Source organism: Streptopelia decaocto (genome assembly GCF_964273445.1).
Source record: "Streptopelia decaocto genome assembly, chromosome: Z".
NCBI classification, from domain to species: domain Eukaryota; kingdom Metazoa; phylum Chordata; class Aves; order Columbiformes; family Columbidae; genus Streptopelia; species Streptopelia decaocto.
In genome coordinates this window covers 68,541,696-68,559,567 of record NC_138657.1, presented here as the reverse complement: position 1 = coordinate 68,559,567, position 17,872 = coordinate 68,541,696, and the positions used below count along the sequence as shown (strand labels likewise).

Sequence of the window (17,872 nt, the reverse complement as noted above, 5' to 3'; positions counted from 1 at the left end):
GTTAAGATGGTCTTAAAAGAGAGAAATTTCTATCTACATAATGTTCTTTATGCTTATGGAGAATCACCTTTAAAGTAGTTAAGAATATTCATGATCTAGTAGTGGTTCTAAGAAGGCCTTGGCACACATCATGCTTTTAAAGCAGACAAGTTTAAACTTCATTGCCAAGTCCCTGGAGCATACAGGAATGGTTGAATTTGGATTTCATTGTTTTGAGCATGCACTTCCAGATTTTTTTCTTTTCTCTTTTGTCTGAGAACTTGGTAACAGCACATGTCAAGAGTAAACCAGCCTAACATTTCAATTATTAGATTGCACTTGTATGCTCGCAGAGCATATTTATCCAAACACATGGCTTCTGAGATCTTTCTCAGTAGAAATCCTGATTTCTGCATCCTGTTGCTTTCTTCAGATAAAGATATGTCTGTTACTGCTCAAGGGGTATGTTCTTCTTTATACTTTGTGTATCCCACTATTCTTTTCTTGAGTTAACAAGACTAACACAATATTGTTTGTTATAGAGTACAGAAAACTGTACTGAATAATTGTCCTATGCTATTTTGTAATTTATTGTGACAAAGCAACTATTTGCATTGCCTAAAGTCAGTAGAACTTCATAGCTTATCATTAAAAGCACTTATCAAAATTTGGTATGACATTAAAAAAATAAAGCCTTCAGATACCCTTCCCACATTTTGCTTTATTACTAGGCTCACTGTTCTTGCTAGGATTTCCAAGCTGTGTATATGACTATCTTACACTACTGAGTGTAAGTAGCGTTTTCAGTCGGCTGTCTAACTTCCTGGAGCATATAGCATGATACTTATAGATACTTAAAGAGGAATGACAGCGTGAGGGGCGTCTTCAAACAGATTATTTTTTGTCATTCTGTTTTTTGTCTTCCTGACAAATAACAAATCCACAGCAAAACAGTGGATTTTCAAGCCCCTTAGGGAAAAATGCCCCATCTTTTAACATGCATTGAGGAAACCATGCTTGCAGTGAGTGGTTGCAGTCTGTTGTTAGCTCAGAACAGGGCAGTATTTCTGCTACTGAGTGTTCTGAATCACAATAGTGACCTTTAGGGAAAGCTTGTGACTTAGTGCAATTGTTTAGGAAGAGGTGCTGTTCATGGTAAGTCTTGCATCCCTACAATGCCTAAGTATAATAAATGTCCCCCTGTTCTGTTTAATTCTGAGAATACAATGGTATTCTGAATCAACTGAAGAGGGATTTCTTTTGCTCTGAATCTATGTATGAGGAAAGATAGCTGCATGGACTTGCATGAGCCAACTCTTTCAGAAATAAGAGCTGACATGGAAGAATGGAGAAATTAGTATTTTGGAAGTCATAAGAGTCTTCTCTAAATTTTTTTGGCAGTTTTATGTAAGAAACTGATGTAGCAGTAGTCTCTGTAGGATTTTTGTTTATGCAGATATTTGATTACTTTTGGTTGAAGGAGGATTAAGGTTTAATAGCAAACTTGAAGATTTGATACTGAATCTCTGAATTCCCATTCATGCTAGACAAATGTGAGACTTTTTTTTCTTGTTATGGATTCTACTTAATTACATCCTGTCAGGTATTCATGATTTGGTATGCAAGCTTTTTTATCGTACTAGAAGTAAAAAAGTACTGCTATTTTAGTAAGGGTGAAGTTATACCTTTTTATTCAAAAGTGCAAAGTGGGGATAAAAAATAGTTAAAAAAATCTATTTGCAGGAAACTGCTGTTTATTATCTTCGGTCTCTGCAGTTTCTTCATAATAATTTTCTCACGTAAGCAATGAAGAAATTTAGAATCTGGATCATGTAGCATCAAGAAAGAACTCTCTTAACTTATGCACAAGATAGCCTTAAGCAGTCTTTTATGTCTGTTTCTCATCCTTGCCCCAAAGAAACAAAATTGATATGGTACCATAGTCTGGTTTTGTGAACATGCTTTGCATCATTGATAGCTTTTTCTGGACACTTAAAACTTCTATCTTATTTAAGTAATGTATTTTTATATTGTGTAGTACATGCTTCAGAGGACCCAGGACCAAGACGAAAATGTGGCTTTGGAGGCCTGTGAGTTTTGGCTGACTTTGGCTGAACAGCCAATTTGTAAAGATGTATTATGTCGGCATCTTACTAAGTAAGTATTAGGAATTACAACTCCTATTTGCTTTGAAATAGTATTCTTTAAACTTCAGTTGATTTGTTCCTGATACTTTCATAAAGACTATATCTAGCTTGCAGCATGCTTAGAATTTTCTTGTAGCTAGTTCTTGTGCGTACTAAAAATGGCTGTAGCACAGGGTTAATTGAAAAGACTTCTGGGGATTTCAGACCCAGTGACCTGCAGAAGCAACCTAAGCTGTGTCACTGTGGTGCTTTACCTTAACAGGCCATTAACCTTGACATGGTTGCAAATATTTGCTGATGTGCACTTAAGCTCAAACATGTCCACATGACATTACATGTAATATCTGGTGTACCAAGAGCCTGTTGTCTTGACTACTGGTGATGTAGGCATCTCTGCAATGCTTGTATGTACATAGTCGTGCAAGAGATTCCACACTTTATAAAGAACATAACAAAATGGCATGACATCATTTGGATTTAGGAAGCAGTTTTATATCAATTGCTACTGCAATTTAAACTTGGAGAAGGATTGTACAATGTGTTCCTCCTGATAGTTTAAGGTTAAAAAACTATTTTTTGTAACTTTCAAGAGTTGTTATATGCTTCAAAGTGTAGATCTTTGAGTGGGAATTAATATCCATGTTTGGGATGTAAACATCTGCATGTCTGTAGCGTTTCTTATAACTTTTTCCAGATTGCTCTGAAGTCTTTTGCAATAAGAAGTGAATTCTTCAGTGTTGCCAGTAAATGGATGCTCTTTATATATTCATGGAGGGCTTTAAGTTACTGTGACAGTTATTTCAAGATCTGTCTGTGATTCAGTTCTTTCACTCAAGAAGAGGTTGTATTCTTCTCAGTAAAAATAAGCATTATAGAGTGCAACAGTAAAGAAAAAAAAGCAAAATTGCATTTTTCATGAGCAATTAGAAAGTAGAGTTGAGATTAAAACACCTGTTGTAGTGGTGGAGGAATAGGAGTTGAAAACAGGACAACCAATTTATGAGAAATAATTTTAAATTGTTAAAATGGTTTTACTTAATTCCTACTCCTGTAACTGAAAAGGCAAAACAATGATAGCGGTATTCTGAAGTGCACGCACCTCCTTCCCAACACACCTCATGTTTATACTGAGAATAACAGTAGTTATTAACTACTAGTTAATAACTACTACTATTAAACCTCTTTTGACCTTCATGAACATTGACACAGCATCATAATAATTTTTTATTTAAAAAAAAAGCTTTAAAATTTCTAGAAAAACAAGAGTAATATTATATTTCTCTCATGATCCTTCAATGTCATGTTTGTTGAAAGCAACTTATTTGTTGGTGAGTCCTGTTTGGCTAGGGAGCTATGTAAGTTTGTCAATTCTTGATGATAATCTTAAAATTTTTTAATATGAAATTAAAAGTGGGACAAGATCCTCTAAAAACCTGTTCGTGTGGTGTCTAACATCTTGTTCCATTTTGCTCCTGTAGGCTTTCTTATAAAACACATAGTTCCTGCATACTTCATGAAGTGTGCTGCAGAACTTCTAGTGAATTAGTGATAATGTGTATACTTACTATTCCTTCATTAAAAGTTCAGAAGTTAATTGTGCCATTGCAATGCGTGAGTATTGTTGTCCTGGTACCTTCAAAAACAATACTCCTCAGCTGCAGAATGTAGAGAGAATGAGTCTGTCACTGGTGCTGCATCAGTCCATGGTCATTATTAGCATGATTTGAATTGTAATATGTATTTTTCTCTTTTTGTGGAGAATGTGTTCTTATGTGGAATATTTGACTTTTTTTTTTCCTTCAGTACTTTTGTTAGCTATATGTCTGTAGAGTTAGTGTCCCATAGCCATAACCAGTTTAATAATGAAGTAAATCCTAATACAGATTATTCAGGATCTCTGCAATGCTGGCAACTTGTCTTATTGAAGTGATCACAAAAGAACAGGAGAACTTAAGGTAGTTAGGCTTCTATCTTGAAGAGTAGCAAGGTAGAGTCTTCAGCCACAAGTAGATGAAGTGACAAGTACTATTTGTGGGAGTTCGTGGGAACCACCTTGTTTATCGTGCATATTATGGGAGTCTGAATTCTCACCAGAAACCTTCAGACTTCATTTCTGAAAGGTGCTTCAGAATAAATTCATCATACCTAAAATTTTCTGATTTTTAAAGTTTAAAACTCAGTTGTATTATCTGTCAAACTCTAGTTAAAAGCTTGTAATTCAAAATTAACACTTTTTCAGATTACAAAGTGTGGATGAACCATACAACATGCAGCTTGGTTTAGGTAGTAGCTTTTGTTATAAGGCTAAAGGGTTTTGGGTTTTTTGTGGGTTTTTTTTTGTTTGTTTGGTTGGTTGTTTTTCGTTTTGTTTTGCTTTTTCGTTTGTTTTGTTTGGGGTTTTTGGTTTTTGTTTTGTTTTGTTTTTGTTGGGGATTGTGAGGATTACAACCAAAATTATGGCCCGGGTAACTGAAAACTGGCTTTTTTTTGTGTTGTTTTGACATGTAACAAAATTTCTTTATAGGCTGATACCTGTGCTGGTAAATGGCATGAAGTATTCAGAGATCGACATTATTCTGTTGAAGGTGAGCATCAATTTTTTTTACTCTGTATAACTATCTGGTTAGTTTCTAACCTATCAATCGGAATTATTCAGATCAGAAGAGGCAGATCTAGCCTACCATCTGTTCAATGGAGAATTAAGGGGAAGGTGTGCTGTTCCAAATACTAAATGTGACTGCTGCCGTGTTCAGAAAATAATCTGTGGGTTTTCCTGCCTTGCCCCTGTCACCTCTCACTCAACTTAGTCAGAGCTGAGATGCCATTACCTATGAACTGCTACAACAGTGCAGCCTAAAAAAATGCTCAGAATTAGTTCTAATGCCTTCTAGATTGAATACATGGCTTTTTCCATCGCTATATGTTAGAATATGTCTGTGTACCAGAATTTCTCTAGCACGTCTTTCTATTTCATTCCCATCAGGAGTAATTTCTTAACAAGAAATATGTATGAGCTTGCCTGTCTTGCTTCTGTCTTCCTGTTGTTTTTCTGGTAAACGCAGCAGCAGAATGCAGGAACAATGGCATTTTTAGTTAGCTGGGCAGCACAAGTGCGATGTGACTCTTTTTATATCCTTATAAAGTCTTGGGCTAAAACTACTTTATTGATTTCTTTGGGCAATACAGTTGGACTAGTTTATTTGATAATACGTTTTGATGACAGGGGGATGTTGAAGAAGATGAAGCTATTCCAGATAGCGAACAAGACATAAGACCTCGTTTTCATCGTTCACGGACAGTGGCTCAGAAACATGAAGAAGATGGTATTGAAGATGATGACGATGACGATGATGAACTTGATGATGATGATACTGTTTCTGACTGGAATCTAAGTATGTCAAAGTAATGTGTAAAGTATTTTAGAATAGAGGTACTTACATAATACAAGAAGTACAGTAAAAAGAAGACTGTGTGTAGCCTTTGGTTTTGAAAATAAGAACTGTCTGCTGACATATATGGTGTTATGGGGTGGAGGGGGAGACTTTTAGATGACACTTTGACTGTGTTACTGTATCGGCAAAAGCTAGCCATCTGTAAGCTTGTTTCTTATTTTGAATATGACAGATCAAGCTGCAAACATTTACTGGTGGCAATTCCACAGAACTTTTGGACCTAGAATTTTAATTCTACAAGATAATAAAAATAATGTATCACCTGATTAACATCAGTTAAAATAAAAAAAGCTCTTACACATTGATAGCTGGAGGAAGCTTAGTAATGCTTTCTTTTACTGCAGTCTTCCCTCTAAAATTTGGGGCTGTTTTTTGGTTTGTTTTTCCATGTGAATGTGTCGTTACTGGTATTTCTTTTCTATGTGAAGAATTTTCTTCTGACTGGAATATAACATGTTAGTTATGAAGAAAGCAGATAATTGTGAGGAAACCACAGTTCCTGTGGCCTCTGTATGAGTCATAGGATCTTTAGGCCAATAGGCCATGTGGTAAGGGAAGAAAGCACCACAAACTTATTTTTAAGCTCAGTGATAGAAAATAGCTAATGAAATTCTGACAAATCTGATTTAAATGTACTTTCCAAGCAGCCTCATTGTGGAATAATGCCTTGAGACTCTGACACATCCACATAATTTTTTATTTTCTTCCAAAGCCCCAAATTTTCATGACACGTTTAATGTACCTTGAAGCCTATGGTCAAACAATTTTGCATCAGTTCTGAATTTGTAGTAGTAGTATATGAGTGCAAATATACTTATTTCTGTAAAGCCTTTTTTTTTTTTTTCTTAAGTTTTAGGCTCAGTGCTATTCTTATCACTACTGTGTGCAGAGACTGCAGAATTAAATACATATTTTCTGAAAAAGATAGCTGAAATGACAGTGAGTGCCATCTGGTCCACAGTTCTGGATAAGGTGATGGGGAAGCTAAAGTCATCCAGGAATGCTGGCCTGAAAGAGAAAGATCAGAAGAGTTAAGAAATCTGTGTTGACATGTACTATCTGGATTTGAGAGAATTTGGACTATCTGAAAACCAGAATTGTGTGCTCTATTTCTTACGCAGTGTTCTGTATTTGACTTCCAATTTAAACAGAGAGGAAACATCAGAGCAGCCTAACAATTAGTAGCATTGCTTGACTCCTTTATGACAAATTAAAAAGTAACTGAGATCATAATAAGCAAAAAGTTCAGTATAAATACTGTAATATGAGCATTCTTTGTAAAACCACCCTAACATTATTATTTCTAGACATGACAACACCAAAGCAGAAAAATAAATTAAGGATTTCTGAATCATGTTTTGAAGTTCTTCCTGATTTTTCTGAGTGTTCGCTAAAAACATCGGATTACAACTTCCAAACAGATGTTGGGGTGTTCTTCATATTGGCACATCAGAGAATAGGAATAACGTATAAAAGCTCAGTAGAGGCCAGCAAATTCCTTTGAGTCTCTAGAAGACAATTTTGCATCTTTTTACTTTGACACATGGGTCATGTTTTAGCATTTTCTTTTGAATCTCATGCTGGGGTTTTTAAGGCATTTCTCCTTAGTTTCTGCAACATGTTACATTCACGTCACAGACTTTTATTGATTGCTTAGTGTCACGTCATCCAGAAATCATGCAGTGTATATAATGTTGCAATGTAATGGTGTGGTTCCTGTCAGTGAGTGTTTTAATATCCCCCAGTGTACAAGTACCTTTAATGGCTATTTCAGTGCTGCAAAATGGATTTCTATGAACTGTGGCTTTGCACCAGAGTACAGTGGATCACTATGTATTGTAATGAAATAGAAGTATCTTTCTTCCTAATGCCCTGAGATTCTACTGGCAGCTCAAAGTTAAAATTAGGATTATGTTGCATAATTAGAAATACTTGTATAATAAGCAGAGATTAACATTATTAATTCCCCTCAGGGAAATGTTCTGCTGCTGCTCTAGATGTCCTAGCCAATGTATTTCGTGATGAACTTCTGCCACACATCTTGCCCCTTTTGAAGGAATTGCTCTTCCATCCTGAGTGGGTTGTTAAAGAATCTGGTATCCTTGTTCTTGGAGCGATTGCTGAAGGTAAGGCAACAGTGAATATCAGGTTGATGAATTTTTTATTGGTTCTAAAACAGCCCCGTGACTCCTTCCAAGTGAATTTACTTAGGGAAACTAAGTATACAACCTTAGCTGATTTGGTTTTGCTGATTAATCTTTACATCTACTAACTGGTGACTGCAGTTTAATTTTTCATCTCAAATTTATGCATGGTTGGGAGGCTAAGTAGCTTAGGTAATTTATTTCTTCTTAACTCTGCAGGATATGTTTATTGATCTCTCATGAAATACTACCTTGATTTCATAAAAAAAGGAATATTTAATCAATTTGAGCCTTATATTTCATTCTAATGCTTCACTCCTGCGACTTTAGTGTCCTGAGCTGCTTTATGTGGGTGGTTCTCCAATTTAAATGTGACAACTTCCATTCCTTTGTTCTTGCTCCTAGCCCTGCCTGGCTTTTTGTCTGCATTTCCAGCATCTTTTGCAAGATGAAGGAATAATGAAGATAATCATGCCTGGATTATCTTTCTTTTCCCACAGTGCCTGGAGAACATACTTTTTTCTTCGTTACTAGAAAACTTTTTAGTTGGTTTTGATTTCAAGTCAAGCAAGGTAAAAGTACTTTGGGCAAAGCTCAGTGCATTACTGCCATTGCTGACTTGAAACATGTGGCTTTTATTGCTGGTCAGTATTTGTATGATATTAGGAGAAAACAAGAAAAAAATTAAATTTCTTAAGGAATCCTTTTTAATGATGGGATGATTTGTTGTCAAGACCAAGCCTTTCTCTAATTTTTGTCTTGGTTACTCTGAGTAGACTTATGTGGGAGCTCCAAGTTTTATAAATTCACTTTATTTGGAAATGTATATTTATTTGGATGTACTTGCTGTACTCCATTTAATAAAGCAGAATTTCTGGAGACTGGGCAAGCACTGAAGCAGAAATGTAGTTGAAATGAGAGGATTTTAATTATCATTTAGGTAAGGTGTTTGTTTTTTTTTAACCTGATATAAGTTAGGTAGACTTGCTTTGTTTCAGTTGTTAAAAGGTATTCCTACATGATAATGAAAATATATCCCTTCTAGAAAGCACAAAACAGTAGAACTTTTTGTTAATTCTAGTACTGCAACAGCTATCTTTTTCCTTTTAGGCTGCATGCAGGGTATGATTCCATATCTTCCTGAGCTGATCCCTCACCTTATTCAGTGCCTCTCTGACAAAAAGGCTCTTGTGCGCTCCATTACATGCTGGACTCTTAGTCGCTATGCACACTGGGTTGTTAGTCAACCCCCAGACACATACTTGAAGCCATTAATGACTGAGTTGCTAAAGCGTATCCTGGACAGCAACAAGAGAGTACAAGAAGCTGCCTGCAGGTAAGCCAGAGCTTAAGCAAAAAGCACTATCTGTGACACTACTTTTTCATGGGAAGCTATTTTAATGCCTTTATCAATGAATGGGTGACTCAGCTTCTGGCTCTTAATGTATTTCTTTTTCTTTTAAATTGGAGTAGATGGAGTTTCTTCTGGAGCAGTCACAAACTGTGTATTGTAATAACATGAAAAAGTTCATTTTTACTTCTCTTGTCCAGTTTATTTTCAGTGTGTATGATTCACCAAGCTTAATCATTTGTTGTAGTAAAAGAAATTATCTGTTTGTGACACTTGTTTATTTTCAGTATATAATGTTTCATTGAGCAGAAGTCTGGCTTTTTTGATGTGCCTATGAACAAGGTCAATACTGATTGCCATGGAAAACTGCCCTATCATTGGATTACTGGTGTTGTTTATATTTAGCTCAGGATTACAAAAACATTTGGGTTATGACTATTTCAAGGGATGTTCTCCTTCTCTTGAAGGGAGGCCCTGGGATACAAGATTCCCTTCTCCCCCTTGTCTGCTGATATTTTAAATAAATAAGATTAATGGACTCGCCATTAGTGGAATGGGAATGGGTGCTCCTCTTGTGCAGCAAGCTCGTCGAAAAAGCTTTTACATGTCAGTTTATGTGGGGTAGGAGTGTACACAGCAGACTGCCAAGAAGGCTTCATCATAAAGCAGAATTAGGTCTGCATCTGATTGTGTTTTTTAACACTTGAAACATGCAAATTTATTATTGTTATTATATCCCACCCCCAAATATCAGTAGAGCCTAAGGAGGAGGCTGAGGTCAGAGTTCTTGTGCTCAGCTTTGCACAAAAGGGGTAGATGGATCCTTGTCTGAGGACAGATACAATGAATTTAACAAAAGGGAAGTAGTAAGACTTGAGTAGTAAGCGATGTTTGCTTTTTGGCTCTAAACCCTTCAAACATTGGACTAGGAAATTTGTTGGGCATTAACGGCTGCTCTGTCTTTTCATAGAGATAATCTGTTCCTTCCTGGATGAGCAGGAGGATGGTGATACAACAATACTTGCTTCACACATTTTCAGATCCAATGAATCAGATTATGTATAGATTCTATTAAAACCAAACCAAACAAACAGACAAAAAGACCTCAAACACAAACAAAACCCTTCGCACTTCTATTCATACTTGGCTTTTCCAAAACATGGTTGAAATGTGCATGTAGTTGAATGCAGCTGTGTTGCAGTTGTTAAATAACTTCATGTAGTGCTTATGAAACTGCAGTGGAAACTGTTAAAGTAGTAAGAAAGAGATAAAATCGAAACATTAAAAATAATTTCAATATCAGATTTATAGCATGTTTTAAAATGCTTTTATTAAAGCAGAGATTCATTAAAATTACTGTAGCAGCTAAAAAATAAACTGTCTGTGAAACTCCACTTTAAAGAAAATGTAGAGCTGTTATAAATCAAAACATAGTTATTAGCTTTCTAAATTGCGAGGAAATACCATAATCCTCTTGGAGAGGTGCAAAAAGCTGCATCCATACAATGAATAGTTGCACAGATTGTTAAAGTCTATCAAACTGAATATTGGTCATAGGATACTGTGTGTTTTCATCACTAACTTCTGTATCATATCAGACATCTTAACATTCATTAGTGTTGAGCAACTCCTCCTTTAGTTGGTGGCAATCAAAAAGATACTTTACTGAAGCATGGTTTCCTGCTTATGTTGTATGCTTTTCTGAAAGAATACTTCATAGTAGTAAAATAATAAAGAAAAAGGCATTTCAGTGTTTGGTAGCATGTTAGTAGGGGATTGTTCACCTCATGCAGTGATGCATGCATTTTTAGTGCAGGGAAAGGCTAATAATAATCTTGTTAACACAAGGTAGGCCAATATATCTGGCGCATAATTTTTTCCTTTCCTCCCTGTTTCTCTGAAGCATCATGTCTGGTGTGTGGAGACTTTTTGTTTGATTTTGATGGCTTTTTAATGCTGTTGTTCAAACACTTGATAGACAATCTCAAAAGTTTCCATGATGCCATGATGTGTGCTTTGACAAAGGCTGACTAAAATTGTTCATCCCTTCTCTTTGCTTTTATTTTTTGCTGTCTTTCTGCATCTGCTTCTTTATGTAGTGAGCTGCCGAGATTACAGGCTGATGTTGGTGTTGTACTGGCACAAAAGCACTAGGGCTTCTAGGTGCAGCTACAGCGTACATTAAAGATAGTGGGCCATTTTTAACTCAGGTACACAGATTTTTGTTATGGTTCCTACTACTTCAGTTAGTATATTGTAACTTGTGTACAGTAATGCTTTTCTCACTGGGGGCTTCCTGCACATACATGATGGGTTTTACAGCAGCATCTCCTGATTTTATTCATCACGATGTTAGAGCTGAATCCTTATGTGTTCAATCAAAATAAAATGAGGTTGTCTCAGTAATGCAATTAGGAAACATATCTTGGTTGAATTTGAGAACTAAATACAGTTTTATGGTTATATAGAAATGGGTAGTATGGGGTGTTTGGGGGTCATCTTGTTTTGTTTTTTCCAATATATTAATTGACCTGTTTTTTTTGTCCCTCAGTGCCTTTGCTACTCTAGAAGAGGAGGCTTGTACAGAGCTTGTTCCTTATCTTGCGTATATACTTGACACTTTGGTCTTCGCATTTAGTAAATACCAGCATAAAAACCTGCTCATTCTTTATGATGCTATAGGAACTTTAGCAGATTCTGTAGGACATCATCTAAATAAACCAGTGAGTATACCTTATGTTCTCTAGAAGCACTCATCCTAATTGAAAAACTGATTCAGTGTTTTTTGTAGTGTGCTTTACATGTTACAAAATAGAAATGCTGATATTTCTGTGTAAGTTTCATTAATACTAAACATTTACAGGTAAAATACGTAGACTGCATGTAATCTTCACACTACACAAATATTCGCTGTTTTGTATAAATGATTGTGTATGTGGTAGCTTTTGAAATCTGCTTTTCATTGTGACTGTTTTTTTCATGCTAAGAATTTTCCAGCTCAGAGGAGATACTTAGGTCTATAGATATGAAACAGGATTTTAGAGGAATTTGTGGGATGTGTGTTTTAATTTCTAATGACCACACTTTTTTGTTATCACTTAAGGTTTAGCTAAGCTGCTCTTTGTGTGTCTCTTTCTAATGTATTGGAGCACATCATCACTAGAAATTGCTGTATCAGAGAGTGAGACAGGCATTTTATATATAAAACCACAGAATCCTGTGGACAAAGCACAGATAAGACATAGGCAAATGTAGTATTGGTGGTTTTTAGTGTCCATATATTAATAGAATGCACATACATGTCATGTGTGTGCATCCTCTTATGGTGGTTATTGAAATTTTAAAAATTTCTTTATACTGTTTCACATGACATAGACACACCATAATAAAACAATTTGAGTTGTTTCCATGGCATTTTACTTGCCATCTGAGACCGCACACCATCAAAGGACCTCGTTTTCAGTCTCTCTCTGGCCCTGGCCATCTTGACACTGGACCATGCCAGGAGGAGGGTAAATGGGAGCTCCTGCTGATGGTGAGGCTTCCTTCAGTTCACTTAGAATTTTGTATGTTTGAATACAGCATTAGTTGGCAGCATCCATTGGTTCTGTTGATACTTTGTGGGAGGAAAAACACTATATGAATGCTTTGCTCAGTGCCCCTGTGACTATGGCTGTGCAGTGGCAGGGAAGATGCAACAGCTTTGTACAGAACAGGTAAATACATCCTTCTGGAGGGATAGGAAATCGCTGTCTTCGTGGATGGTTAGTTGACTGAGGAAGAAATTTCAGGAACATGGAGGGATAGCGTTGTAGCATCAGGGCAATGGGAAATGGTTGAGAAAAGCAGATGGCAGATGCACAGTCAGATTGCGTTCCTAGTGAAAACACTTTCCATGGGCCCTGAGGCACTCATATAGATTTGTGACAACCCAGGCAGCTAGACTGGAAACAAACCTGGGGGAAAAGATTCACTCTGCAAAGGTACTTCTCTGCTTTGGCAAAAAATCTTAAGACACAAATGGTGAATTCTAATACTAAACTGCATCATGTATTGCAATGACTGAATTGCAGTACATCAGGGTTCTTTTTTGAAAAAGTAGAATATATATCAATTCTTAGTACATCATTTGAAATAAAATAGGATGCAGTGAAGTGTTTCAACAGCTGATGTGTTTTAATCTTAAACAGGAATATATTCAGATGCTAATGCCTCCATTAATCCAGAAGTGGAACATGTTGAAGGATGAAGATAAAGATCTTTTCCCTTTATTAGAGGTAAATTCTAAAATTTGAATATTTTAATCAACTCATTTTAGCAATTTCACTTTCTACTAAAGATGCTTCTACTAGGAAGTATGACTGTAAAAGCTGACAGCTTTGGGTATTTCCCATTACGGAGAAAATATTCTGACTGTAGTAAGAAAATGTTGTGATTGAGAAAATGCCATTAGGTTTAGGAGAAGTCTTTTAGAATTTTTTTTTTCTGCCATTCTGGAGTGTTTTCTTTGGGAATCTTTGAGAAAAGAAAAAAAAAATAAAAATAGATGTTCTGTCCTCCTTTTAGTCTTGTCTTCTCCCTCCTTACTCTCCCTTCATTCCTCCATTAAAGCTATTGTCAAACAAGCTGAAGGTATGAAACAGACAATGTAGTCTATACCAAGTGTGAAGTGGGAAAACACCTGTAGAAAAATCAGTTTCCTAACTCTTGGGTAATGTTAGGGCTTATTCCTGGTCAAGACACTGAAGCTTAGTGTACATGCTGGCTGAATTATTGTTACTGTTTTTCTTGGCTATCTCAAAGTAGAAGCTGCTGCTGAGACACTATCTCAAACAGCATACACAGGAGGGAATAATAACTTGCTGATAGTTGCCTTAACTCAGCTAATTGGTACTGCCTTTCTAGATTGTATTTACTTAATCAGCTACACGTGGGTATACTTAAAATGTTAATATCTTTAAACTTACCTCTCTCAGGTAAAAAGCACTTCAGGGGTGTAAGGAAAGGTAGTGACTGTTTTTCTTTTTTTTTTTTTTTTTTTTTAATTCTAGTGCCTGTCGTCAGTTGCTACTGCCTTGCAATCTGGCTTTCTTCCATACTGTGAACCCGTGTACCAGCGTTGTGTAAATCTGGTGCAGAAGACCCTTGCACAAGCCATGGTATTTTTCTATTGCTACTCCAGTGTTTTCAGAATATCTCCTTAAACCAATGTATTAACTATGTAAAGTCACGGGTTTGCAGGACGATTTGTAATGTGACCATTGAATATCTAAAAGAAACTTTGTTTATGTGTACTCTTGAGAAAATCTAATACTCATTTTGAAAATGCGTACTTACTTGTTGCAGTTGCATAATGCTCAGCCAGACCAATATGAGGCTCCAGATAAGGATTTCATGATTGTGGCTCTTGATTTACTCAGTGGTTTAGCTGAAGGACTTGGAGGCAACATTGAACAGCTAGTGGCTCGCAGCAATATCCTGACACTAATGTACCAGTGCATGCAGGTGAGTTGAGTGACCGGTTTGATCCAAGGATTTTCTTTCTTAAGAGAATGAGTAACACTCCTAGAATTGTCTTTTTTTCTTCTTCTCTTTAGGATAAAATGCCTGAGGTACGGCAGAGTTCTTTTGCATTGTTAGGTGATCTGACAAAGGCGTGTTTTCAGCATGTTAAGCCTTGCATTGGTATGTTTCTTTTACATATTAAACAACTTGTTTTGGAAATGGATAGAGACTGGTTTAGCCATTGTTAAGCTCCCTATTCTGTGGGTTGCCTTTTTATGGTGTTTTAAGTTTTCATGTTCCTTCATCATCAAGGGTCTCTAGTCTTTTCTCCTTTGAATTGTGTGTATAAAAGACATGTTCTTATTTTTGTAGACAGTGAAATAGGTCATTTTTGATTTTTCATAATGTAACAAGCCACCTGTTGTGCTGGAATATAGCAAAACGGATATTCTTTGATTTCAATTAAAATAGTTGTGTTCTTTGATAAATTCTTCAATTTAGAGCTTTTTTTGTTCCACTAGAGTCTGTTGTTACCTAAAATTTTACATATATATTGAAATTGTAAAACTTGGCTGCAGGGTAGGTTTTGGGCCTGTGTTTGATTTTTTTTTTTTTTTTATTTTTTTTTTTTGATTTTTTTTTTTTTGATTTTTTTTTTTTTCCTTTGTTTTAAAATTCAGTAGGGAAGTAGCATCAGTTATACCCTTCTGTGATATTTGCTGTCTCTTCCCACAGGTACTCTTGAGGTACACTTAGCTTGCCAAATGAATGCTTGGATAGACTTGGAATTTAAGATTTATTTGGTAGATGTTATAAACCATCTTTGTGACTAATTTATTCTTAACATGTAATAAAATATGTGGTTGCCTTGTAGGCTTCATTGTTATTTCAAGCATAGGTGAATACATAGCTATCCAGGTGATAAAAAGGAGGGGGGAGATTCAGAATAAACGTGAGGAAGAAATGCTTTACAATGGGGGTGGTGAAACACCGGCCTGCATTGCCCAGAGAGGTGGTAGATGCTCCATCCCTGGAGACATCCCAGACCAGGCTGGACAGGGCCCTGAGCAGCCTGATCTATTTGAAGATGTCCCTGCTCATTGCAGGGGGGTTGGACTAGGTGACCGTTGGAGGTCCCTTCCAAGCCAAACTCTTCTGTGGTTCTATGATTTGAGGGTTGTTTGACTGTATTAGAAAACTACAAGTACTTGGTAGCTGTGTTTGTTATTTCCCCTTCTTCCACTCTCTCCCTCTTGCCCTAGCAATAGAAGGGGGGAAAAAAGGTTTCTAAACTTACAGAAAGCCTATTAGAAACATTTTAAAATCATAATTTGGAAAGATTTGCATTGATCTGCTTAGGTTCTAAAATCCAGGTTAATCTGATATATAGTAGAAATATAGCTCTTGTTAATTCATGTGTAACACTTCCCAAGCATTTAAATAGGCTTACATTTAAAAACAAAGCAAACAACAGAAACAACTCTTTCCCCCTGCCCCCCCCGTGATCTTACAGTAATGGGACAAGATGGTTGGATTGTGTGATGAGATTTTAAAATGTTGTTCTTTCTAGCTGATTTCATGCCTATTTTGGGAACCAACCTAAACCCCGAATTCATTTCTGTGTGTAACAATGCCACCTGGGCAATTGGAGAAATCTCCATCCAAATGGGTAAGATGTTTTTTTTTTTTTTTTCCTTTGAATCACATTTAGCATGGCTCGTCTAGGTGGTTTTTTGGAGGCTTTTTAGTGATACTTTCATGTTGAAATTTAATCTGAGATTCATGTCCGTTTTAGTAAAATCAGTGTGCACGATCTATTTAGATTATGTATATTAATGGTCATTTTCTTCTGAATTTTTTTTTGTCTGTTTCAGGTATAGAGATGCAGCCTTATATTCCAATGGTGTTGCACCAGCTTGTAGAAATAATTAACAGACCCAACACACCAAAGACATTGTTAGAGAACACAGGTACCCAATAACTGAACCATACATGGTGAAGTGAATTAGAGATTTTTTTTTTATATATAATGACTTTTAAAATTGCATAGAGGAACCACACAAGAACTAATTTCATTGCTATGTATTTGGCTTTCATAAGCAAAAGCAACTCTGTTTTGCAGAAGCTCTTACAAGTCTCAGTCTTGCAGCAAACCATCTATCATATATCTAGATTCTTAAAGTTAATGCTTTCTCACTTTAAGTATTTTTCTAGTTTTGTGTATTGAATGTGACAAATCTATGCAGTAATACTTAAAGACTTAGTTCACGCTGATTTTAATATATGCATGTTGTTTTACCTGTGTACTGTATATATACATCTAGTGTTTAAAACAAATGTAATTGGCACATATAAAACAAATATTGAACTCCCTGAATTTACAAAAAATGCACTCTTCTTAAAGATAAACTTCTACTATCACACACAAAAATCTAGATCTGTGATGGCAGTTCTACCACAACACAACTGAAATTATGTATAGTGTCCATTACCTGGTCACTTAATAACAAATTTCTGAAAATAATTCTAATAATGGCATGCAGGTTTTGTGTTCTGGCTCACAGCTTTGCCTTCCAAATCGGAAGCAATCCCCAATGCTTTACTCAATTGGAATTTCTGAGGCTTGTTTCTTTTGCATTTATAGAGGGCACATTCTGGTATGAAGAGCACCTTCCATACTTCAGCAAAACTTTATCAATAAATTCAACCAGTTTCTGGTTTACTATTTTACTAATTGAGAATTTTTTTTTTCTGTTTGAAAACTGTCTTGTAAGTAAATGATGGTTTAGTCATTATACCTGACATGATTGAAAATTATGCAAATTCACTGATACAGGTTTGGGGTTTTTTTTGAGCAAAGCAAAAGATAAATTGGATTTTTTTTTTTTTTTTTTTTTTTCCAATGCATATTTTTCCTCTGGTATTTTCTGAACTTAAAAGCTGCACTTTATCTGTCCCCCAACCCAATTTAGTATGGAAGGTGAACTTGAAGGAAAAATTACCTAGTTGTCTGGCATATTCTAGATACTACTTTTTGAAAATATAATTTTGGAGCAAATACCTACTTGTTGTGAAATATACCATGGAATAGTATAGCAATATAAATTTTCTTTCCCCCTGCCCTGACCCCCTTCTTCTACACTGATGGATATGTAACACCTGTAACTGAGAGGCATCCAGTACTTAAATGTTTGCTTCCATCTCTGTTAGAGGATTTTTGGAAGCATCCAAGCACTGACTTTTTTTTTTTTAATTTAATTCTCTTAATAATTACTTTAAATGTGGATGCATAAC

General features: G+C 35.9%; 1 protein-coding gene across 3 annotated transcripts in view; it reads left to right on the top strand.

The window, feature by feature from the left end:
* Positions 1-17,872, top strand: part of TNPO1 (transportin 1) — an 80,656-nt gene that overhangs the window by 53,019 nt on the left and 9,765 nt on the right. For all 3 annotated transcript variants that reach the window (XM_082075277.1, XM_082075278.1, XM_082075276.1), the window contains 12 exons: positions 2,018-2,136; positions 4,651-4,711; positions 5,350-5,518; positions 7,552-7,704; positions 8,833-9,058; positions 11,625-11,796; positions 13,264-13,350; positions 14,125-14,232; positions 14,420-14,578; positions 14,671-14,758; positions 16,149-16,247; positions 16,453-16,548. In XM_082075277.1, coding sequence (XP_081931403.1) covers positions 2,018-2,136; positions 4,651-4,711; positions 5,350-5,518; positions 7,552-7,704; positions 8,833-9,058; positions 11,625-11,796; positions 13,264-13,350; positions 14,125-14,232; positions 14,420-14,578; positions 14,671-14,758; positions 16,149-16,247; positions 16,453-16,548 — 1,537 coding nt within the window. The remainder of the gene's footprint in view (positions 1-2,017; positions 2,137-4,650; positions 4,712-5,349; positions 5,519-7,551; positions 7,705-8,832; positions 9,059-11,624; positions 11,797-13,263; positions 13,351-14,124; positions 14,233-14,419; positions 14,579-14,670; positions 14,759-16,148; positions 16,248-16,452; positions 16,549-17,872) is intronic.